Source organism: Lithobates pipiens, unplaced genomic scaffold, assembly GCF_037356315.1.
Source record: "Lithobates pipiens isolate NorthernLeopardFrog02 unplaced genomic scaffold, aLitPip1_a1.2 Scaffold_27, whole genome shotgun sequence".
In the NCBI taxonomy this organism is placed as follows: domain Eukaryota; kingdom Metazoa; phylum Chordata; class Amphibia; order Anura; family Ranidae; genus Lithobates; species Lithobates pipiens.
The window spans coordinates 194,852,036-194,877,877 of NW_027507788.1; the positions used below are offsets into that span (position 1 = coordinate 194,852,036).

The 25,842-nt window shown below is 41.9% G+C and overlaps 1 protein-coding gene across 2 annotated transcripts in view; it reads left to right on the plus strand.

Moving 5' to 3' along the window:
- The window catches only part of LOC143934452 (tyrosine-protein phosphatase non-receptor type 11-like), a 229,950-nt gene extending 204,484 nt beyond the window's left edge, over nt 1–25,466 (plus strand). For both annotated transcript variants that reach the window (XM_077458101.1, XM_077458100.1), the window contains exons 11-16: nt 8,609–8,763; nt 8,855–8,922; nt 11,651–11,802; nt 18,595–18,695; nt 19,763–19,884; nt 25,136–25,466. In XM_077458101.1, the coding sequence (XP_077314227.1) occupies nt 8,609–8,763; nt 8,855–8,922; nt 11,651–11,802; nt 18,595–18,695; nt 19,763–19,847 (561 nt within the window). In that variant the 3' untranslated portion in view covers nt 19,848–19,884; nt 25,136–25,466. The remainder of the gene's footprint in view (nt 1–8,608; nt 8,764–8,854; nt 8,923–11,650; nt 11,803–18,594; nt 18,696–19,762; nt 19,885–25,135) is intronic.
- Nucleotides 25,467–25,842: the final 376 nt, after the last annotated feature.

Genomic DNA, 25,842 nt, shown 5'->3' on the forward strand with positions numbered 1-25,842 from the left:
ACACAGATCTTTGTGTTTTTGAATACTTTTAAGTGCGTAGGAGGGGAGACCCTGGATCCCTCCGTAAAGTGTACCTGTCATATGCCTATTGCTGCCACCAGGATGTTTATATTCCTTGTGACAGCAATAAAAGTGATAAAAAATAAATAAAAAAATAATATTAATGTTTTTTTTTTAAAAGTCCCTCCCGTGCTCGCACGCAAAGATGATCGTGCAAATTGGTCACGCACACAAACAGTGATCGTCCCAAACATGTGAGGTACCCCTGTGAACGTCATGGGCAGTAATAACACCAGACCACCTCTGTAAATGTAAAGTGGTAACCTGTAAAGTTTTTAAAGCTTTGCCTGTGGATAGTAAAATTTATGTTTGTCGCCGTTGCATGGGCGTGCCCAATTTTAAAGCATGGCATGTTTGGCTGTGCTTTCTTATCGCTCCTAGTTAGCCGTATCTAATCTCCATGCAGATTTCTAGCAAAGCTACCAGCAGCCCTGCCCAGCACACACACAGAGGACAGGGGGTGGCGGCACACATCTCACTTCCGGCGCCTCTACAACCTCTGCACTTCTATCTTCCGGTCTGGAGGGAGGATCGGCGGCGATCAGCTGAGAGGGGGGGCATGTGATTGGACGGTGACAGCCTTGCGGGCCGTTTATCACGGAGAATACTCTCCAGGTCATCGCTATAAGTGTATGTGCTACTGATGGCCCTCTAGTGGCCCAGTATGGAAATCATCATCTTTGGTCTGGCACAGTAAAGGACCCCCTTGGTGGCTGGATACGAGGAGTGGAGTGGGATACGCCTTTTGTGATATGCTTGGTTTTCTTCTTTTTGAGGTGAAAGTTCTGAGAGCCCTTATTCCTGGGATTTTATACCACCGTTTTCATCAACTTATTTTTATTATTGGTGCTTGTGATTTATATGGACTTTTAATTTTATATATATTTATTTATTTATATGTTTTTTGCACTTAGCCGTTTCAAGGGCTTTTTTTTGGCATATTTTGCGCAGGACTTTTTCACGTTTATCACTTTATTGGGTAGTTTGTGTTTACTATCAGGTCTTGCTGCATTTTTTGCACCTTATATTTGCACGTGCACTTAGTGATTATTCATTTATATTTTCTATATTCATTTATACTGACTAGTTGAAGAGGTGTATATATATTTTTTTACCCTATTTGTATTTTATATCGATTTTTTATATAGTAGCGCGAAGGCCCCCTTCTTTCACTATGTTTGGTATGTTACTCGGCGTAACATCATCTTTTATATTTTACAAAAGAATGGGTTATGTATTGGGTTGTTTTCATTAAAATTCAACTGCAAAAATACCAAATTGCATATTTTTTTATTTCCTAAAGCCTCTGCTTCATATATAGTTTGAGAATGTAAAACCCCTGTGTTTCTGATGGTACAAGAAGTTGTGCTGAACTAAGATCTATGGCACTTTTGTTCACTGACACACCAGTTGTCTAGTGTTTGTAAATTGATAATTATTTGGAAAAAGGTTGCTGACCGATGGTCTACATTGTTTTGTGTATTGTAGTTTCCAATATGTTCTAAATTAAGTACACATTGTCTGAATGTACAGCGATTTTTAGTATACTATACACCATGTGCACATATATACACACACATACAAAGGCTACACTGTACATGTTATGTGAACATAGTGTTAAGGTGACACTCTGGTTTAAACACCTCCAGTTCGGGCCTTTTGCTTTTAAAGGTAAAGGATAGATTTGGGTTCTTTATTACACCAGATCTCACCATAAAGTGCACCTGTTATCCTTATTTCTATTACAAGGGGTACATTCCTTGTAATATGAATTAAAGTGATTAAAAAATAAAGGGACAGCAGTGTAAAAATAAAAAATAAAAAATAAAATAATTTTTTCTTTAAAGTGACAGCTATGGAGATTTTTAAGTAACATAGTTTGACGCCATTCCACGAGCATTTGCAATTTTAAAGCGTGACATGTTTGGTATCTATTTACTTGGTGTAACATCATCTTTCACATTTTGCAAAACAATTGGGGCATTGCTTTGGTTTTTTCATAAAAGTGCATCTTTTAAAAAAAAAAAAATTGTTTCAAAAACCACTGCAAAAATGCAGCGTGAAGTAAAAAAATTGGAACATTCGCCATTTGATTCCCTAGGGTCTCTGCTAAAAAAAATGTATAGTATTTGGGGGTTATAAGTAATTTTCCCAAGTGTTCTTCCAGGACAGCCCTTGAGAGATGGAGCTCCTCCCATCGACACAGGAAACACATTGCCACAGTTCAAAAGGCGGTCCCTCAGGTCCCTGGTCAGTCATTTGTGTTTCCTCCGTCGGAGGAACATGTTGCCAGGAACCTGGAGGCCCCTCTCAGGGGCTGCCTGAGAACCTGCAAGCCTAAGGGACCGGGTCCTGGTTTATGGCTGCAGTTTGGGTCCATACCTTTTTTTCTTTGGCTCGGGTACCGTCCAGCTGAACCGGAGCAGACCCGTTACCCTCCTCCTTCCAGTGCCGAGGTGGCCAGGGGCAGAATGACGCCGGTTTCCCCCAGGAGTGGTGAGTGGAACCTTCCATCTTCCCTCCTCGTTGCAGGGGGTCGGAGACGCCGAGCGTTCACTTCCGGCGGAACCGCGTCATCACTGCGTGCCGAGACTTCCGGTTCCGGGTCTCTAAGGGTACAAGGAGGAGAGGGAGAGCCAGCGCTGTGCCTGTAAAGCCCGACCAGCGTCCAGCTATACCGGATTAGCGGCGGGATTCGGAGCGTCAGAGGGGGACCATGGAGGCTATTCCCCAGGATACTCCGGCGGAGACAGGCACCAGCCAAACCCAGGTAGGCTGCTGGGCATGCTATTACTCTGGTGGAGTGGTGGTGTTTGTAGGCTGGGCCCTGTAGTACCCCACGGTGGCGGTTTACTCACAGTGAGGTTGTTTGTTAGTGGTGATTCTAAGAGGGACATGGTGCTGACGCTAAGAAATCCTTTGTCTTCTTATTTTCAGGCTAAAGAGATGCCAAGGGAAGACACAAGACAGGCCGCAAAAAGTGTCCTAATTGTGGGAATAGGTTGTCCTCTGGCTCTAACAAAGCCCTATGCAAGCAATGCATTGCAAGCTTGCTTAAATCTGAGGCAGATTCCCCTTTAGCAAAGTTTTTGGGCTCCTTTAAAGAGGAAATGGCGTCGACCTTTAAGTCCCTCCGGGAGTTAATCACTGACGTGGGATCAGCTGCAGCTGCCTCCACGAGTAAAACAACTATAATCTCATCCTCCCCATGCCTTACAACACCCAGCTCAGGGGAGCCCCGTATGGTCAGGGAGCCTAGCCCCACGTTGATTAGCCCCGAATCCTCTGACACTGACTCGGGTCAGGAAGAGGATCAAGCAGCATCTAAAGCCTCAAAATATAGATTATCTCTCGAGGAAGTAGATGAGCTAATGGGGGCTATCTATGATACGCTGGAAATTGAGGAGGAAGAAACTCAGTTATCCAGACATGATCAAATGTATGAGGCTCTGGGGAAAAAGAAAGCAAGGGTTTTTCCTATACATAAGGTGCTTTCTGACCTTGTCCTTAAGGAGTGGTCTGAACCAGACAAGAAGGTTTTCTTTCCTAAATCCCTTAAGAGAAGGTTCCCTTTTGATGAGAGCCCAGAGGCGGTCTGGAATAAAAATCCAAAACTAGACGCCCCTCTGTCCAAAATCTCAAAGCAGGCTGATCTGGCCTTTGAGGATATGGGCCACCTGAAAGATCCCATGGACAGGAGAACAGACATTGTCTTAAAGAGGGCCTGGGATGCCTCTATGGCAGGCTTAAAACCAGCTCTAGCCACTTCCTGTGTAGCTAGAAACCTGGAGTTCTGGTTATCGCAACTACAAGAACACTTAAAGGCAGGCACTCCTAGGGGGGAGCTTTTGAAATCCTTCCCTATGCTTTTTAAGGCCACCAGTTTCATCTCTGACGCCTCCACGGACTCCGTTAAATTTACGGCTAAATCTGCAGCACTTTCAGTGGCAGCAAGGAGGTCAGTATGGATGAAAACCTGGGGGGGAGACACGGCGTCTAAAACCCGCCTGTGCAGCGTCCCTTTTATAGGAGACTTAGTCTTCGGGCCTGAATTAGACTCCGCCTTAGAAAGGACGGCGGACAAAAAGAAAACCTTTCCTGCAAAAAAGAAAAATTTTCAAAGAAAAATTTTTTGTCCCTTTAAGGAACCCTCTAAATCAGAGAAGAGTTCAACCCCCAAAAAACATTGGTCGGGACATAAAGGGAAAGGAAAAGGGGGCATACTGTTTAGCCGCCCCAATCAGGATCCCAAACCCCAGTGACGTCAGGGTTCCTGTGGGAGGAAGATTAAGCAAATTTCTTCCTCAATGGGAAGAGACAACCTCGAACGAGTTTGTCTTAAACATAATAAAAAGGGGTCATGCGCTGGAATTTCACAGCAACCCTCCTTCCAAGTTTCTGGTGACAAAGCTTCCAAGTCACTCAGAAAAGGCCAGGGCCTTACCTTTACTAATAGGGGAAATGGTAGATCAAGAAGTATTGACACCAGTCCCTATTCAGGAACAAGGGGACGGTTTTTACTCGCACATCTTTGTGGTAAGAAAACCGTCAGGGAGATTCAGACTAATTATGAACCTCCGTCCACTGAATCGCTCCATCCGTTACAAGAGATTTCGGATGGAGTCCATTTATTCCATAAAGAATCTCCTGCAGAAAGAGACATTTATGGCAACCCTGGACCTAAGGGATGCTTATCTGCACATTCCAATAAGGGAGGAATGCCAGAAATTCCTTCGGATGGCAGTGCAGATAGACACAAAGGTTTACCACTTTCAGTGCAGAGCACTTCCCTTCGGTCTATCATCCTCTCCGAGAATCTTTACCAAGGTTCTCGGAGAGGCTTTAGTTCCTCTGAGGCTTCAATCAGTCTCAAATATCCCCTACCTAGACGATCTGCTCCTAACAGCCCACTCAGAGAGTCGTCTTTCTCAGGACCTAGAATTGACTCAACTCAGTCTGAGTCGATTAGGGTGGATTGTCAGTCAGGAGAAATCCAAGACAACCCCAACACAGGAGATCCTGTATCTGGGGTACTGGATCAAGTCTGTAGATCAGAAAATTATACTGCCGGAAGAAAAGATTTTGAATCTGTGGCAGAGAATATCTTTTCTTCAATGCAGCCCCAAGTGTACGGTGAGGGAAGTAATGTCGGTCTTAGGTCTTATGACGGCAGCCATTCCAGCCGTACAATGGGCCAGGTTCCATCAAAGAGAACTTCAGGGTTTTCTGTTAGAACAATTAAAAGGCAGAGATCTGGAGGAGGAGGTATCGATCCCCTCAAGGGTAAAACGCTCCCTCTGGTGGTGGAAGGACAGGGAGAACCTAAACAAAGGGGTTCATTGGGTCCTTCCTATCACTTCAACACTAACAACGGATGCGAGCAGTTGGGGCTGGGGAGCCCACCTAGGCTCAAGCTGGGTCCAGGACAAGTGGACCCCGGAGGAGAAATGTTTCTCTTCCAATTGGAAAGAACTAACAGCAATCCTGAGAGCTGTTCTAGCTTTCCACCCCGCAATACAGGGTCACCATCTACAAGTCCGTTCAGACAATACGACGGCTGTAGCATACATAAACAAACAAGGAGGAACCAGAAGTCCTCGTTTGATGTTGGTAGCCAGACGCATTCTCCAGTGGGCAGAAGCCAATCTGGAATCCATTTCTGCAGTTCACCTGAAAGGGGAGCTGAACAACAAGGCGGACTTCTTGAGTCGACAGAAGATTTCGAACCAAGAATGGTCCTTACACCCAGAGGCATTCAATCTCATAACAGCTCACTGGGGAGAACCAGAGGTAGACCTTTTTGCGAGCAAGACAAATGCAAAGGTTCCCAATTTTTTCTCGCTAAACCCAGGAGATCAACCCCTGGCGGTAGATGCCTTGCAAACTCCATGGACTTTCAGTCTGGCGTATGCATTTCCCCCTCTTCATCTCATTCCGAGGGTCCTAGCAAGATTCCTCAAGGAAAAAACCTGTTTGATTCTAGTAGCACCTTTTTGGCCCAGGAGACCGTGGTTCACAACGTTGCTACAATTGACAGATTGTCCGCCTCTAAGACTTCCCTACAGACAGGACCTCCTGTCGCAGGGACCTCTTTACCATCCGCAGGTCGCCACACTGAAGCTGTCAGCGTGGTTACTGAGGAGGAAATCTTAAGGAGTAAGGGCCTGTCAGACGAGGTAATTGCGACCTTACTACAGAGTCGCAAACCAGTCACGAGAGCTATTTACAAAAAAGTCTGGAAAAAATTCAATAGCTGGCTGAATGGCCGGGACATAAATACGGCTAATATTCTACAGTTTTTACAGGAAGGTGTAAACAAGGGTTTAACCCTAAGTACTATTAAAGTACAGATAGCTGCCTTAAGTGTATACCTAGATGAACGCTTACAGGAAAATCCTTTTGTCGCTAGATTCTGTAAGGCAGTCGCTAGACGCAAGCCAGTCAGAATCACAAAAGTCCCATCCTGGGATTTAGCAGTTGTGCTAAAAGCTTTCTTGGGGTCACCCTTTGAGCCTATCTCAGAGGCCTCCCTAAGGCTTATTACCTTTAAGACAGTTCTCCTGGTGGCAATCACTTCAGCCCGTAGGGTCAGTGAAATCCAAGCACTTTCCATCAGGGAACCATTCCTACAGATCCTAGAAGACAGAGTCATTCTAAAGACAGACCCTGGGTTCTTACCAAAGGTAGCATCTAGCTTCCATAGGTCCCAAGATATTGTCCTCCCTTCATTTTGTCAAAATGCAGCAAATGAGAAAGAGGAACGTTTTCATTTATTGGATGTGAGGAGGTGTATTCTAGAATATCTTAAAATAACAAATCCATTCAGAATCTCAGACTCCCTTTTTGTCCTTTTTTCCGGACAGCGTAGGGGACAGAAAGCTTCAAAAGTAACCATAGCTAGATGGATTAGGCTAGCTATAGCAGAGGGGTATAAGGCCTTGAATAGAGATCCTCCTGAGGGTGTTAAAGCTCACTCAACAAGAGCGTTGTCTGCATCCTGGGCAGAAAGAGCTGGTGCCACCCCGGAGCAGGTATGTAAAGCAGCCACATGGTCAAGCTTTTCCACCTTTACAAGGCATTACCGACTGGACTTAATGTCTAGTCAGGATCAGGCCTTTGGGAGGAAAGTCCTCCAGGCCGTGGTCCCCCCCTAATCTGGTAAGTACTTGGGGATCCTCTCAAGGGCTGTCCTGGAAGAACACTTGGGAAAACTGGAGTTAGTACTTACCGGTAACTCCTTTTCCGGTGGTCTTCCAGGACAGCACGATCCCACCCTTTATTTGATTGTAGTGATGTACTAATGTTATTACCTGTTATGGTTTATATGTTTTTCAGTTCCATCCTTCGGTTCTTGGTGAATGACTGACCAGGGACCTGAGGGACCGCCTTTTGAACTGTGGCAATGTGTTTCCTGTGTCGATGGGAGGAGCTCCATCTCTCAAGGGCTGTCCTGGAAGACCACCGGAAAAGGAGTTACCGGTAAGTACTAACTCCAGTTTTCTAGCAAAAAATACAGGTATACACTTGTAAACAGTGCCAAAAAAGGCTTGGTTTTCAACTGGATAAGTTTACTCATTCTCATGTCAATTCTAAAATATAGCTTACTAGAGGTCAATATGTCTACAATAAGCAGAATAGATGCAAATGTGCAGAAAAATATGGTATATAGGAGCTCACTCCTATATACCATACAGAGTAGTAAAGACTGTATAGCATATATTAGAGATTACACACAGTATAAAATATGATATACTGGAGATCACTATATATACTATACACTATCCTTTCTGTGCAGATGACCACACACAAACATTCTACTAATCCTGTTTCATTAAACAGAATAGGGCACATAAACACATTATATTTTACTTTAAACATCAGTTTATGTAAAGTGCTGGCTCATCCAGCATAAAAGCTTGGCTTCCCAGATTCTGAACTGAAATTTCCACTTGTGTCAATTGTTTTGCATTTTCCAGAAATATTTGCACATAATGACTAGTTTTAAATATGGTGTTTTGACACTTATGTCAGCTTCCACGGCTTATTTTCTATCATGGAAAGTGACAGTTTCTCTGTAGCAGTGCTCACCCATATGTAATTGGATAATAAACGTATCCTTGTCCGCTTCTCGGCGGTATAAGAGCTGTCAGACAGATCAGAGGGCTCGGAATCAGCTGCCAGCGTTACATCGCCAAGACATTCCTGTAATTACCACTGCGGCCAAGTGAAGAGCTCCGCATTTCAATGCATTGTATCTTTTTATGAGTCAACTGGTTCATGGATACTTGGCATTACCCTTGTATAGTTTTGTTTGCCCTTACTGTCAGAGTTATGCAAATAATTAGGTCCTTGTAACATGACTTAAAGGTACCCTCCAATCAAAAACTGGAAATTAACCTTTAAAGTGAATGTAGTAACGCAGCATTTGTGCTCAGTGCTACAGACTGTTGTCTAGGCCAATATGTCTATTTTGCAGGGAATTTGGACTGTCTGTCTCTGATTTGCTATTTATAAACGCTGTTATTTTTTATTTATTTTTTTGTTACAGGATGATCCTCCGAGACATATTTGGCATTATCAGTACTTGAGCTGGCCAGACCATGGAGTCCCAAATGAACCAGGGGGAGCGTTGCGCTTTCTGGAAGAGATCAATGCAGCTCAACAGTCTAGTCCGCAGTCTGGGCCTATAGTGGTGCACTGCAGGTATTGCTTATTACGGGGAGGCAGAAAGCACTACTCCATGTGTTCAAAACCTGACACATACAATAACCATGTTTGTTGTGCTCTCTTTTAGTGCCGGCATTGGACGCACTGGTACAATCATAGTGATAGATATTTTAGTGGATACCATTAACAGGCAAGGTAAAGGCTCAGATTTATCTTAATGTTGTTTTTCTTCTTGTGTTAAAGCCCAACCCAATCCCAGGCTTTTTTCCTTGGTTTTTTGAAGAAAGTGCACAGCCTCTGTCAGATTTTGATCAGACTCAGTTTCTCTATTTGGGAGATATGCTTTTTTTTCTCCCTGTGTAGTTACCAGTACAGAAAGTGAGCAAAAATATGCTCAACGGAGACCGCAAAGACCTCACAGGGGTTCTAACCGTTCTCCACTTCATTTAACCCCTTTGCGCCAGTGCCTCCTGGCCCTTTAAGGGGTTTGAGATGCTGTCAGGTGGGGTTTATGATCGTCACGCCAAGAGGTTAAGAATAAATGGTCGGCTCACCCTTACCAAAGAACTGCCTATGCAGATAAAGGGCATCTGTAGTTAAAAACAAGCCATGTAGCTTTGACTACAGTTGGATAATGCCCTTTCTATAGGTGTGGGCCATTTACCTACCTCTAGAACTGTAAAACCAAATGCCAAGGGTAACTTGTAATAATGAATCCAAAATCAAAGTTCGCTAGAGAACCCAGCCTTTAAACAGGATAATCACCCGAGTTCTGAGAATTGATATCTGTGAAACATAAACAAGAGAAATTGCACCAGATCTGGTGCAATAAACCTTTAATAAATAAATAAAAAAAAAACAATGTCACATTCACAAACTTGTAACGTGCACATCTAAATGTAAATGGCTGTCCCAGACCCCTATGACACCACTGTACATATATTTACATAGTCTGGCTGAAAAAAGGCACAAGTTCAACCAATAAAGGAAAAAAAATCCCTAATATAAAAAAAAAAAACTTACACTCCTATATACACAATCCTACATACAGAGGAAGGCAAAAACGAAGCATGATCCCATTTGCTCCAGCACAGGAAAGGAAAATATTCCTTCCCGATCCCCCCCGAGAGGCAATCTGATATACTTTATAGCTCTTCCGCTGTCTCACAGGCGGTCTACCACTGTGGTACACTGGCACACCGCTTCCTGCAGCGGGAGTACATGATGCGCCCGGCCACCGAACGAGCCGACACCGTACCTAGTGGCTGGCTGGGGGGGGGGGGGGGTATAGAATGGGCTAGTGGCTGCTGGGACAATGCATTTTATGAGTGGCCTCCTTTTTCAAGTCTACTCAGCAATGATAGACAGTTCCTTATATATCACAGCCCAATGCCAGAGGACTTTTTGAGTCCCAGAACCCTTTTGAGGCCGGCAGAAGCTTGGCCTTTTACTCACATTAAAAAAAAAGTTATCTGCTTATCTGTGCAACATGCGTATGAAATTCATACGTACAATTAAACATTAATCATCTAAATTATATAAAACATGTATAATAATAATTATGCTCATATGCGTTCATGTAATTTAGCATGTAAGGAACTGTCTCTATAGTTGTTGGGTGGACTTGAACAAGGAGCCTGTATTTTGCGTTGATGCAGCCCACCAGCAACACAGATTTACTAAAACTGTTGCACACAGAATATGGTGCTGTGCATAATAACCAATCCACTTCTAACTTCAGCTTGTTCAATTAAGCTTTGACAATGAAACCTAGAAGCAGATTGGTTACTAAGCACATCTGCAGCACATTCTGTGTGCACCAGTTTTAGTAAATCTCCCCCACAATCCCTTATCGTCTGCCTACCTGTTGTCCATTCAGTTATTTTACATGAGCATTAATTACAAGCTGTTACAATAAATTTGCTTCCCTCTGTTAAAGCGGAGTTCCAGTCCCCAAAATACTTTTTTGGGGGTTTTTTTTTTAACACTTTTTCCATACTTGTCTACATATATACATGTAAATGTTGCTGTATATGTGTGGTCTGTGTAGTTTGTTAAAATAGTGGAATACTATAGCAGAAGCAGGCAGGTCCTATGTCAGCTGTGGGCATCTGAAGCCCCCTTCTCTTTGTTTCCGGCAATCTGTGCAGCTGGTTACCCAGCACGCACCTCCTGATCTTGCGCCTGCGCAGTAATGCCATTGCGCAGCGCTCTTTTCTCTGTCTGGAAATAACGCAAGATTTTGTCACTAGGCGATCCGCATGGACTCCTGGAATACATTACTCCAATATTTCCTTGCGTCCTTGGGAATCGCCTAGTGACGTAATGGCCTCGGTGAAGCCAGAAGTGCTGCTAAAAATAAAAAGAACAAAGGTGTTTAAAAAATAACTAAAAATGCAATTTTTAAGAGTACTCTCAATGGCCATGAGATGGATTGCATGTGTAGAAAATGGGTGGAACCCCGCTTTAATCTCAATCTAAATGTTTTTTAGTTTTGACTAGAGTGGGGAAGAGGTAACATTTCTATCAGATCTTCTGTGATTTCTCCCACTTTTTGTCACTGGGGCACCTATACAAGAAATCGGGGAGTAAATGTGTCTCTGGGACAGGAAGGCACAGATAGCAAAAAAAACATTGGCAGAAGTCTTAACTCTTCATCACTCTACTAAAGTTACTGAAGAGATTTCTATCCTGGCAGCAAATAAGGGGGAAAACGTCCGTAAAAACATAAGGTTCCAGTATTTTCCTACTCTATCCAAAACTATATATGTTTTGGCTGGAGTTGGGCTTTAAACTGTAAGCAGGGTGCTCTTACAGTTTGGATCCAGCTAGGCTATTATTGTTATAAATGTTTTGCGTAGTCTTTAGTATAGTATAAAGCCTTACATTTTTAAAGATATCCCGAATAATTTGCATCTCACAGGCCTGGATTGTGACATTGACGTCCCAAAGACCATCCAGATGGTGAGACAGCAGCGCTCGGGTATGGTGCAGACAGAGGCCCAATACAAATTCATTTATATGGCTGTACAGAAGTATATTGAGTCCAGGAAAAAATATCTGGAAGATGAACAGGTGAGTAAATGCCATTCCCACGGCAGCAGTAGCCGTATATGTTACTGTAGCAGTAACATCTGCTTTAACTGTTTTTCCAATAGAAGTAACGACCAGTAAACTTAATATGTGGCTCCAGAAATGACCTGCAAAATAAAGTCAATAAATAAAGAGGCTTTTAGGACAGTCTTTTTCCTTACTTAAGTGTAAGAAATTGCATCATTTATTGTGGAAAGTAGGTTTCATTATCTCTAAAATAAGCAGCAAAGTATATTTTAAAGGCTATGAATGTTACAAAGACTACAAGTATTTAATGTAGCTGGAAGATATCCTATGTATACCCAAAGATGCAAGATGGCTTCTTATTCAAATATTGATTTTCTTGCTTTAATAAACTGCAGGTTTCCAAGCTGAACAGACACAACAGTTTTGCACTGAACTCCATTTCTTCCTGTGATACCTGTGTTTTGGTTAAAGCAGAACTCTGGGTAAAATTTAAAAAAAAAATGCATTGCAAGGATTAAATCCTTATTTTGCCTAAGGGGAGCATAAAAAGCAACTATTATGTTATCCCTCACTCTTACAGGATTCCTGCCAGCCCTGCAAAGCCATTTTGCTTTGTTGCTTGGTCAGCCAACGTCAACATGTACAGTGCAGGACAAGCAATCCTGCACTGTAAGCTAAGATGCTGAGAACCTGCCCACAACCAGGAATGCCAGAGAGAATAGCTGCCAAGGGGAGTGAGGACCGCTGGTCCTGCATTGTACATTAGGAGGCCAAAGACCCTGCTGCTTTTTCTGTTCCCCTGGGGGACAAAACAACCATTTTTAAACCTTGAGTTCCAGGAAAGCCCCACTGAAAGGGTCCATTTTTTATTTTTTTTAATCTTTTCTTGTATTCAGCTTTATGATTATGTTGTTTAAAGGGATTCTGTGGTCAGGCTAAGGAGCTATAAGTATTTAAATAGTCTTGAAAGAAAAGTATGGGATTGGGCTAGAAGAAAAAAAAATATCCTAGGTGAATGCTGTATCTGTCCCCTGCCGCTTCTCTACACTGAGAACTGAGGGATCAAATACCACTGATCACTCTGTTCTCCCCTCTGATCTGAGCATGGAATGGGGACTGTTAGTCACCAGCTTTGTGCTCTTCCCCTCCAGCGCTCACGGGGCGGAAGGGGCTGGCACAGCCTCCCAGCGGGCAGTCCAGGTCACATGAGCCCAAAATGTACTGCACTCCTGTGATCCATAAGAGAAGTAGGGCCAAATAGCTTTAGCTATACTTCTCTTTTAATTTGGATTTAAACTACAATATTTCAAAAAAAAAAAATTGCTATGAGGTATATTTTTGGTGGAAGAGACTTTAAATGCCTCTTCTGCAAAAAGGAAAAAAAAGTTCCCTTCCCGCTAACTGTTTTTTCATATTGTATATTGAATGCCACATACATGCAATGTAGTATACAATCCTGGTATCTTTTCAGATATAAGAGCTGGTAGTTAGGACAATGTAACCTCTTATGCACACATGCACTAGAGTTATGTCTTTAGTGAGCTGTAGTGACTGAAGAATAAATATGCTTGACCCAGAAAAAAAAACAGCAAAAGATGGCAGAAGACGGCAGCAGTAGTGAACAGGGAAAGTGGGGGCCTCGCACCACTAGAGAAGAGGGCTGCTATAGTTGTACATTATACCGGCACATTATAACAACTGCTTCAGGGACACCATGCCGAATAAGCTCCATTTTAAAGAGCTTTAAAGGAGCTGTAGAACCACGAACTACTCTAGCTGCAGATAATTCAAAGCAATTCATACCCAAAATTCACAACAGAAATACTGTGAATTTTAAAGATTAGTTTCTCCCCAGTGTTTGCAGCCACAGAGGTAAGTGAGGACACGTTTTTCAGCTTGCTAAGAAGGCAAAGGGAGGGAAAAGGGGTTTTGATCCCCTGCTGATTTTGTACCTTTGTCCACTGCCAAAGAAATGATTTGTTTATAATTTTAATGGTTGGTTTATTTTAACAGTGAGAGACAGAATAACAACAAAAATATCCAGAAAAGCGCATTGATTTTCATTTTAATGAGTGAAATAAGTATTTGATCCCCTAATAAATATATATATATACACGCTACCAAATAGAAACAATGTATAAAGCAGCCAGCATCAACAATGATGCAATTGCATAGAAAGCAAAAAATGCAGCGCTAAAAGTGAAAAAAAAAAATCACCTACTTGTGAAAATGGTGAAAAAAAATTTGCACAGTGGCGTAGCATAAGCCAAGCATAATGAAAATAACACAAATGCAACATGTATAGATAAACAATACAGAGATCCACGTGAACAATGTGTAAAGATCCCCACAATATATGTGAATAAATGATAAAGAGATCCACGTGAACCGTACCACGTAGATCAAACAAATGTGAAAAACAAAAAATTATCCTATGACACGTAAGAAAATAATCGTCCCCTTAAGCAACAAATAGTTCCTCTTCAGTAAGGAGTGATCCAAATTGACAGGAGTGCCCAACTTCCAGTAAATGTAAAATGGAACACTGAAGATACCATCATAGTGACACCCTTCCAAAGCTCCTCATGCAGGTAATACAGCGTACTGGATAAACAGAGATAAGTAATGGGTACTCCTACCCGAAGGTGTGTCAGCACCTGTCCCACTCAGAACAGACCTATAACTGAGAAAGGAAATCAAAATTCAAGAAATGTTTTTAAAACCACCCCTGACATCTATTGCTGACACCACACAGAATAGACCTATCAATGAGAGGAGAGGGCAAAGTGTCCGCATCCATCCCACTCAGAACAGACCTATCACTGAGAAAGGAAATCAAAGCGTCAGCCCCCATCCCACAGGGACCACCCCCATGTGCATATGACTCCTAAAAAAAAAAGACAATCGTACACAAGGGACACATTATCCGCCGTGACATCCGCCCATCCGCGCCACCCCTAATCGAAAGATAAGAGCCTCGCATCTCAGGGGAAATCGCCAAATGGCAGAGGGGCTGTACATAGGGGTGGCACGCACTATCGCGGCAAAGACCGCCCACAACTGCATCACAGGGAGGAACAACCGGCAATGGGAACCACCCATTGAAAGAGACAGCGCGACGCCGTCACCCCTAATGTCCACACGTCAGCACTACGCCAGATGGAAGGCGTTGCGCTCCACGCCTCACTCTGTTAAAATCACTATGGGCAGAACAAAAGGAAAAGAAAGGACACACTATTGCGGGGGAAGACCGCTCTCCAATGCATCACAAGGCGGGAGGAGTCAAACTACCTCCCCACTGGGGAGTCTCCGCAGCGCCATCACCATACGTCACCGCGTGGCTCTACACGTCGCCAGTGCGAAGGATATAGCATCACACACACTTCTCTAAAACCACTCTCATAAGTGGAACAGAGTATGACCAGGGAAAAGAAAATTTGTATAAAACTCCTCTCCTCTGAGGACATAGCACAGATACTAGTCATAACCCCCTCTAGTGGCCAGATTATAAACCGCATGTCTCTAAACAGAACAGCCAAAAACACCTTAACAAAAATATAATTGCTGAAAAAATTAAAATAACAGCAAAGGATAAAAATATAAATACATGGCCTACAGCCACATATCCTCAACCAAAACATAAGAGATCACAGAACTAAAACAGCAGAAATATAAATTCCATTATTCTATAACAAATGTTGAAACCAGCCCTACTCAGGAAAATTGCCATGTCTACTTCGCCTTATTAATAAATGCGTTTACATCCCAGTCAAGGTTTAACCCAAACGGAAAATAACATTTTAATTGGTAAATCCAAAAGGTTTCTAATTTAGAAATCCCCCTCACTTTGGATTCACCCCGCCAATGTGGAGAGAAAAAAATCGATAACTTGGAACTTGGTACCAGATGGATTTTTGTTGTGACACGTGTAATGCTTAGGTACGCTATGGTTCGTCAGTCCCAACCTGATGTTAGTAATATGTTCATTGACACGTACCGAAAATGTTCTGATAGTACGACCTACATATCGCCGCTTGCACGGACAAGTAATGAAGTAAACCACAAAACGTGTCGTGCAAGTGAAAAAAAATTTAAAATGTCAAAGTTATGCATTGATTTTCATTTTAATGAGTGAAATAAGTATTTGATCCCCTACCAATCAGCAAGATTTCTGGTTCCCAGGTGTTTTCTATACAGGTAAGGGGCTGAGTTTAGGAGCACTCTCTTAAAGGGAGTGCTCCTAATCTCAGCTTGTTACCTGTATAAAAGACCTGTCCACAGACGCAATCAGTCAATCGGATTCCAGTCTCTCCACCATGGCCAAGACCAAAGAGCTGGCCATGGATGTCAGGGAAAAGATTGTAGACCTACACAAGGCTGGAATGGGATACAAAACCATCACCAGTCAGCTTGGTGAGATAACAGTTGGTGCGATTATTTGCAAATGGAGGAAACGCAAAATAACTGTGGCTCAAAAAAAAATTCACATACGGAACCCCAAAACAGAAATCACATTCCCCCCAGATATTGTGATAAGGACAGCGAACAAAACTGGGGGGCCGTGTGTGACCCGCCATACAAAGGGGGCGCGGTGACCCGAAGAACAATTATTACCATATAGAAGGAAGAGGGGGGGGGGTCCCCCAAAAACATGAAGGAAAGAAAGTTTGAGTGATTCATCTATTGTACGTCCCTTCACTGCTTGGTGAAAAGCCAGGAGACCAAGAAAGATGGCCTTTAGTTCACCTTTTACCAGACAATTAACAGTTCAATACCATCCATGCAGAACAGGAGCTTAGCCTTTTTTCAGACACTTTAAAAGCAAGTCGGCTTCAATATTTGTTTTTTGTCAAAAGGTTCACTTTACATATGCAAGTCAGTAGCCATTTTCTTACATTCTGCTACTGAAGGCACTATCTGAAATAAAATGAATGATCCCCAACACTTTGGTCCTTTGATCTGTTCCATTGCTTTGGCAACTACAAGAAAATCAGCAAACCCAATAAAAAAGGTAAAAAAAAAAAAAAAAAGAACTTGCGTAAGCTGCTGGCAAGTTGTTAATTTTTTTTTAAAATTATGGGGAAACTTTACAGTTCTGTACTGTTCACTTTGAGATCCTGCTATTCTCCAGCTTACTCTAAGGCCTCATGCACAATGGACACAATGGTTCACCTTCCCCCACCCCCCCCCCCCCAAATCCCAACTTCACCATTCTCCCTAAACCCCAATACTCCACTGACACAACCCCTGCCCTCCTTTGGACTGGAGCTCCATGCAATATCTCGCCTCGTGGAGTTTCAATGATCATGAGAACGGTGAGCAATCAGCCCAGAACTACACAGGAGAATCCAGTTAATGATCTCAAAGCAGCTGGGACCATTGTCGCCAAGAAAACAATTGGTAACCCACCATGGCAAGAAGGCCTCAAATCCTGCAGCGCCCACAAGGTTCCCCTGCTCAAGAAAGCATAAAGTCCTGTCTAAAGTTTGCTAATGAACATCTGAATGATTCAGAGTACTGGGTGGAAGTGTTGTGGTCAGATGAGATCAAAATCAAGTTCTTTGGCATCAACACAACTCTCCATGTTTGGAGGAGGAGGAATGCTGCCTATGACCCCAAGAACACCATCCCCACCATCAAACATGGAGGTGGAAACATTATGCTTTGGGGGTGTTTTTTGCTAAGCGGACAGGGCAACTTCACCTCATTAAAGGGACGATGGACGGGGCCATGTACCGTCAAATCTTGGACATGAACCTCCTTCCCTCAGCCAGGGCATTGAAAATGGGTCATGGATCGGTATTCCAGCTTGACTATATGTGAAGATGAAGGTTTGAGTTACCAAATGTCTGCCTCAAACCTTAATGACTTGGAGAGGATCTGCCAAGAGGAGTGTGCAAACCTGGTGGGCAACTACAGGAAATGTCTGACCTCTGTGATTGCCAACAAGGGTTTTGCCACCAAGTACCAAGTCATGTTTTGCAAAGGGGTCAAATACTTATTTCACTCATTAAAATGCAAAGCAATTTATACATTTTTTGAAATGCATTTTACTGGATATTTTTGTTATGTCTCACTGTTAAAATAAATCTACCATTAAAATGTCAGCCCATGTCAGTGGCCAAATGTACAAAATGAGCAGGGGTATCAACTTTTTTTTTCTCTCACTGTAAAAGCTGAAGAAAAATGCATCTCTTTAAATCCTATGGAACTCTTCACACCGGTCAGTTGAATTTCAGGCTGCTTTTGCACGAATTTGTTGTAAAAACACATAATGTTTAGCTTTTGTTTAACTGAAAAACTAATCAGTGTGAAAGGGCACGGATATGCACCAAAATGCATCACGTGAGACTTTTAAAAACACAACTGAAATGCTTGAATGCCCATATCTTGGTCCTGCCTATTAGTTGCCCATTGGTTGGATATTCAATGATGAGCCAATCTCCAACAGGTACAGGTTTAGATGTCATGTTAGTTTGGAAGAGGGGTGGAGATAAGTCTTGCTAGAAAACATTTATCTCGGAGAAGGATTTGCCAATCCCTGAAAGCTGATATAAGATTACTTGTTGGAAACATAGTGCAAATAAATATGTCCCAAAAATGCTTTAGCGAAAAAATACCCCAAAAAATGTTTTAGTGGCAGCACTGTGTGTTCTTTGATATGTTGTCTTTGCTTTCCTTTGTTTCTTTTTTGTTTTGTGTACTGAAGTATCTTCCTCCCTCTGGTTTTAACCTACACAGCTTGATCAAATAAAGAATTCACCATTATTACACCTCCTTATTTCTATAATGTATATTCTTTAATAGAGGGGAAGGACAAACGAGCGGGACTACACCAATATTCAGTATCCACTTGGGGATAAGATGAGGCCGAAAACGCCAACGGCTGCAGCCCCTAGCCAACCACGGTAAGAACTTTATCTATCTAGTATATTTTTCTTTCTTTTTATATTTTTTTTTTCTGTATATGGCTTGCATCATAAATTGGCATAACATATTTGAGCGCATTTTAAAATCTTCCTCAGCACTTCTAAGTTCTGTGGCAGTTTTAAGCTTGATTTTATTGCTAAATCTGTTCATAAAAAGAAAAAGGTGCACAGTTGCTCTTTGTCCACATGATCACACAAAACAAAATTTGCCACTTTGGTTGCTAAACCACAACTTAAAGTGGGAATTCACTCTCTCAAACATTGAGTATTTTTAATAACTATGCTGCTAGCATTAGTAAATAGATAGAAAGGTACAATACTTTTGTTAAACTTTTATTTTTAAATATTTAGTTACTTCCTGGTTTTCAGGTCTAGGCAAATGATGTCCTACATACATCCCAGGAGTCTTCAGAAGGGTAGGAGGGGTTTTCTTGGCTAAGCACACCTCCCTGCCTGCATATCTGAGCTAAAGGCACGTGAATTCAAGGAAGTAAATGCTACGTAAAACATTTTGTCCTTACTCAAGATGACCACAGCCAGAAATGCTAGGGTTTTTTTCTTTCAAAGTGATTTCTTAGGAAAAATAAAGCATTGAGACATGGGTAGAATTTTCTTTAAATATTAAAAACACATTAAACAGTGTTATTGGTTTGTGGTGCTCAGATGCAGCGTAGTTCCGCTTTAACATATTTGCTTGCAAATTGTACATGTAAACTGGGGATATGATAACTTTTTTTTCACATTTCCTCCAAAAGAAAATATATTTTAGTATTTTTTAATGCATGCATAACTGTATTTCTTGGTGTGTTGGGGTTTTTTTTTTTTTTTTTTTTTGTCTTCCTTGAGTTCAGCTTTTTGCACCTGTTATATACGTATTTGATAAAATTAAAAAAAAGTCCTTTAAACTGTTGGGATGTTATTGCTGTCCAAATCCCTGTTAGCCAGATTTATCTCATTCACTTGGTTGGTGTTATAATCAAAGTAATCATTATACTTTTTTATACATGTAATTTACACTTTTGATTTCCGCTCTGTTTTGTTGGCAGGGTTAGCGATGACTCCTCCTGTGTCTATCAGAATCTGAATATTAGAAGCACACATGTGTCAAGCACTAGCAATGCTGGCAGATAATCCTTTCCACTTGTACAGATGCACTGTTCCTGAAAAAGTAAGAGTTGCCTTTCATTGCCTGTCATGTATCCTGTTTGGGGAGTCAATGTAGATGGAGCACAAAAACCTTTTGGGAGACATAATCTTGAAGATTAGCTTTAATGTATTTTCATCTAGCATATATTTTGAGCTAAATTTATCATATTTAGCTCAAAGTAAAGTTTTGTGTGATTTTTACATGCTTGCTGAACCATGTTTACCTTCGCATATCATACATTGTGATTAGTCCTCTGTATATCAAGTGGAGTAAAGCACCGTACACACGATGAGAGTAGTGGCGGAACGATCGTCTGTTTTTTGTTTGTTTTTTTGCATGCTAGTCTCATATCAAAAACCAATAGGTTACTAAAGTTGCGAAAATTCTTGTATGACTGAATGCAACTTCGGAAGTAATGTATTGTACTATAATGTATTCTTTCATTTCCAAGTATGCGTAGTCTTGGTCTTCCGTCTTTTTTTTTTTTTTTTTTTTGTTTTTTTACAAACGAATCCTGTAGTGATCATACGAAATTCATATGTTCTGTTCTCGTACAAGAAACATTTTCCTGCTTGTCCTTTCAGATATTTTCGGGTGAACTGTAGTGATTGTCTCTCAAAAGCTGTGTACTAACGATCACATTATCAGACGATTGCTCCAAAAGCAGTATTTTTCGGCACCATGTGTACTAGGCATAAGTCAGCTTTCCTGAATAAAGAAGTATGTCCATAAAATATGGGGGATATGGTAGCTGATCTCCTATTATAAAAATGCTTATTGACTGGCTACCATGCTGACATTTTTGCTTTTATTAACCAGAAACAGTTATCCAAATATGACTTTATTTTCTGGCTTCTAGTTCCAGGTCAGTGACTTTGGAAAAAATAATCTGGCAACTAACGTTTCACAAAGGAGGTCTTTTTATAATTTTTTTTTTTTTCAAATCAGATTTTATTTTTGAAAATTTTTTCAACAAACACCATCAACAGAAATAAAGGTTGAGTCATTGTTCTAAACAATCGCATCTAGTTTTCCCATATTATTCAGTTACTTTAAAAGCTAGTCATAGATAATCAAAAATATTCTGACATTTGCAGAGATATTTGGAAGTTGCATAGTTACATTGTTAGTAAGGTTGAATAAAGATGGTCCACCCAGTTCAACCTGAGTGAGTGTCTACAATTGTCCCTATCCCTGTACATTGCACACTCACCTTGGTCCCTACCCTCAAGGAGCCCACAATCCAAGGTCCCCATTCATATACTAGGGCCAATTTTTGGACATAAGCCAATTAACCTACCTGCATGTCTTTGGAGTGTGGGAGGAAACCGGAGTACCCAGAGGAAACCCACGCAGGGAGAACATGCAAACTCCAGGCAGGTAGTGTCGTGGTTGGGATTCGAACCAGCAACACTTTTTACTGCTAGGCGAGTGTGCTACCCACTACAACACTGTGCCGCCGCCGGAAGTGATCAGAAATATTCAAAAACAAAGGAGGTCATTAACATCAGCCCACATGATCCTCTTAATAGATTTCCGTTAAGAAATGCTGAGCTTCAAGTGCATTGAAAGTATATTTGTTGATATTGGTGGTAAGAATGGAAGAAGGGACAAATCGTTCTCATTTGGAAATCACCTTTTAATGACAACATTTTTAAAATTGTAAATGACTAGTCTGCGTCCTGTGAAATGTATGGACTGAATACAGTCCACCATTAATCCTCAGATTATTTATTGTGCTGTTGGAAAAATAACACCTCTGGCTGACACATAGCAGAACTCTGCGAGGGAAATAGCACTCTGCATAATCTGAGAAACAGTGGAGTTAATGTAAACCTATCATGATAGAAAAAGCAAAGCTGCCAATTGCTCACTAATGAAGCCTAAAAATAAAGTTCATGTCACCCGCCATCATTTTCTGTTTTAGTAGTGTTTATTGAATTTTTAACATTTTAGTTGGTGAAACATGGGAACAGAGAGAATGTGTAATCTTTACATTATGCTTTACCAACCGCTCAGTGTCTGCCAACCCTCTCCTCCAATCCCTACACTGGCTCCCAATCACCCAGCGAATTAAATTCAAAATACTAACCACAACATACAAAGCCATTCACAACTCTGCCCCGAGCTACATCACCAATCTTGTCTCCAAATATCACCCAAACCGTCCCCTCCGTTCTTCTCAAGACCTCCTACTCTCAAGCTCTCTCGTTTCCTCCTCCCACACTCATCTCCAGGATTTCTCCAGAGCCTCTCCAATCCTCTGGAACTCGCTACCTCCACTGGTCCGGCTATCCCCTATTCTTGCTACCTTCAGGCGATCCCTGAAAACTCATCTATTCAGGGAAGCCTATCACATCTCAAACTAATCTCCTACCACTTCCATCAGCTCATTCCCCACAGTTATAACCTTTTGTACCACCTACCCCACCCTATTGGATTGTAAGCTCTTCTGAGCAGGGCCCTCTTAATCCTCTTGTATTGTATTGTAACTGTATTGTCTCCTTTTTATATTGTAAAGCGCTGCGTAAATTGCTGGCGCTATATAAATGCTGAATAATAATTATGCTCAAAAAAACTTTGTGCATAGAAGGCCTTGCAAGGCTATCGTGCAACGCAACAACACAATCTACATTATTGGTCTGTTTGAGCATATCTCATCATTGGAGTAAATTGAATAGGGCGTAGTCTTTGTGGCGGGCAACCGGGGGGGTGCAGAAAAGGGACAGTAACCAGGATAGAGCAGTGGGGGAATAGGGGGGAGACAGGCCCAGGAAAGGGATTGGGGGGGAGGTTGAGGAAAGGAGCAAGAAAGGGAAAAAAAGAGGTGGGAGGGATCAAGTGCTCGCTGAAATGAGCATCCTGATGTCAACCTCATCATGAAAGTTTACATAATGAGGAGGGTATGGTCAAAATGTATTAAATTAAAGAATGTGTAATCCAGGGCTCTTAAATTCTGTGGAATTTAGGTAGTCTGTCATCCAGAGTGGCCATCATTTCCTCAACGTTTGTAAGCCCTGGATTACACATTCTTTAAATCAATACATTTTGACCATACCCTCCTCATTATGTAAACTTTCATGATGAGGTTGACGTCGGGATGCTCATTTCAGCGAGCACTCCCATTTCTCTTTTCCCTTTCTTGCTCCTTTAAGTTTAATGCGAGATTTGATCTCCTCAAAGGGTATATTTTGGTTTTCTCCAGGACCTAGCTGGGTAGGACCTTACCTGCATAGGCAAGCAGAAATCTGATTTGGTACAGTCGACGTCCGGCTTCTTATTCAGAAAGGCTTCCACAGTTTTTGTTTTTTGGAGGGGTCTACTTAGACCAGTGTAGACTGGTAGGTACAAGACTAAAAATTTTGGCTTTTCAGGCAATCCCACCAAATGTCTGAACATGCCATCAGCACTGCACACCCTAAAGCACTGGGAGGTATACCAAGGTCTCATACCAAAAAAGCACAAGGGAAATGGATACATTAAAAGCTTTCAATTGTTTTCTGTAGCTGGAACGTGGATGGAACTTTTTAAAGTGTTGCGCCAAATGTCTTCTGAAGATTCTAAATCTAGCTGAAACCTGCCATTTCATCATGGCAAGATTACTGTAAATAAAGAAGTAATATCAAGTTGTCTTTTAAAACAGATGCATGTCTTGACAAGAATTTCTATTGAGTTTCCATATAGGAATCCACAAATAAAAGCCACCTAGGACTTAAAGTGATGGTTATAGTTTACCTTGTAAAAAAAACCATTAAGTTTAAAAATAGAAATGAAAGGAAAAGCATTTTTGTATAGATTTTTTTTTTTATTTTTATTTTTTTTCATAATGGAGTACCTTCCCTCTGTTCTCAGCTGCATAAAAGCTGGGGAGAGGAGAAACAGCAGAACACTGATCTTCCCAGTGAAAGGTTGTGCAGAGGGGGTGTGTCAGGACAAGTCTGATCATTAGAGGAGAGCAGCATAGCTAGAGAACTGACCACGATGTGTTCTCCTGCTTAGTGTGGTCAGTTTTTAATAGGAAAGCAGAGGGACTGGCAGGAGCACATATTTGATAATATAGACTGTTCAATGATATAAAAAGTGTCACAAAACCAAGCAACAAAAAACATTAGCGGTGGTACATTAAAGTGGTTGTTAAGCCACTCCATAACCTTGCAAATATTCACTTTGCTATATTAAATGATGCCCCCAGCGTATGTTTTTTTTTTTTTTTAAATGCCGCTGTATACCTAATTTCAGAGCGCTGATAAGCGCTCACCTGATCGCCCGCCTCTCTCCTCTCTTGATCTGACAGCAAAGCGGGCAGAGCTGGGAAACCCTCACTGACGTCAGCCAGGAGGAGTGGAGGAGAGAGGCGCTCACCTGACCGTCCACCTATCGGCACTCAGAAATGTGGTACACAGCGGCATTTAAAAAAAAAAAAAACACATACACTGGGGGCATTATTTAATATAGTAGAGGGGATTGTAGCAAGGATATTGCGTTTCATAACAGCGGGGGGGTTAGGGGCTGGGGAGTGGACAGAGCTGACAGGCAGGGAGGGGGGAGAGGACGGGGAAGAGGATGACAGAGGCACGTAAACTGACCACGGTGTCGGGCTCAGCAGCCATGATAAACCGTGGTCAGTTTACAGGGAGAAGGGCAGGATCAGCCAGTTTTTTTTTTTTTAGGTTATACAGAGGGTGAAATTATACAACGCAAGCACTGTGCCGTGTAACATTCTTTAAGGGAACAGGATACATTTTCTTTCTTTTTTAAGGGTAACAAATGCTTTAAAGTGATTGTAAGGGTTACATTTTTTTTTTTTTTTTTTTTTAAATAACAAACATATACTTACCTCCACTGTGCAGCTTGTTTTGCACAGAGTGGCCCCGAACATCCTCTTCTGGCGACGGCTCCTCCCCACGTCAGATAAACCCCTAGGACAGGGATATGCAATTAGCCGACCTCCAGCTGTTGCAAAACTACAAGTCCCATGAGGCATAGCAAGACTCACAAGCATGACACCCAGAGGCAGAGGCATGATGGGACTTATAGTTTTTCAACAGCTGAAGGGCCGCTAATTGCATATCCCTGCCCTAGGAGAAGTGCTTTCCTGAGTGGGTTACCTTGAGGATGTGCTCCCGCATCTAGTATTCGGCATCCATAGCCACCGAATGTGTGCATTAGCATTAGTTTTGCTTACATGTCTGTGAATGTACAGTAGTCAATTTCCAATGTAGAGCGATGTAAATAACTGACACTGAATTGTTCTCTCCATATCTTTTTGTAGGATGGCACCTTTTGTCTCCAAGTCCCTGGCCAAGGCTGTCCGTGGTTGCCACAAGCTCCGCAGCTTACTCTGCCTTGCCCCCGAGCCAGCTCCAGAGGGGGGGTCGACAAATGTGAGAGGGACGCGAGCTTTATGCACTTGTAATGGAGAACACGCCTACCGTAACTTATTACAAAAGAACAATCTTTATTTGCCTCAGTTGGTTTGGCATAGTATTTATTTAAGTGCCTCAGAAAAAGCAACTGAGTTTTAAATCCTTTTTATTTGTTACTTTTTTTTTGTTTTACTTGGTTTTGTAAAAATGTGTAATAAAAACTATTTCAAAAAATAAGATCTGTTTTCACTCACTTATATACATATGAGTGTTCTAGCGGAGTGTTTTTTTTATAGTTAGAATGGACTTCACTTGTATCATTGTAGTGTACAAAATACGCAGAAATGGTGCCACTGCTAGCTATGGCTCTTGGATGAAAATAAATGAATTCATCAACTACCGGTACAGAAGAGAATTGCTTTGGAAAGTCAAAGGAATTGAAAGTACAGCCGGAAAATAGATAATATGAAGCAAAGAGGAGCTAGATGTGCTTTCATGGCAATCAGATGCTCCTCTCCTATCAGTCTGTACTATCCCTTACAAAGGCTTGCTTGCTGAAATGTCTTTATATAATAAATGGTAACTACAAAGGTGTGCCAATTCCGTAACCTCC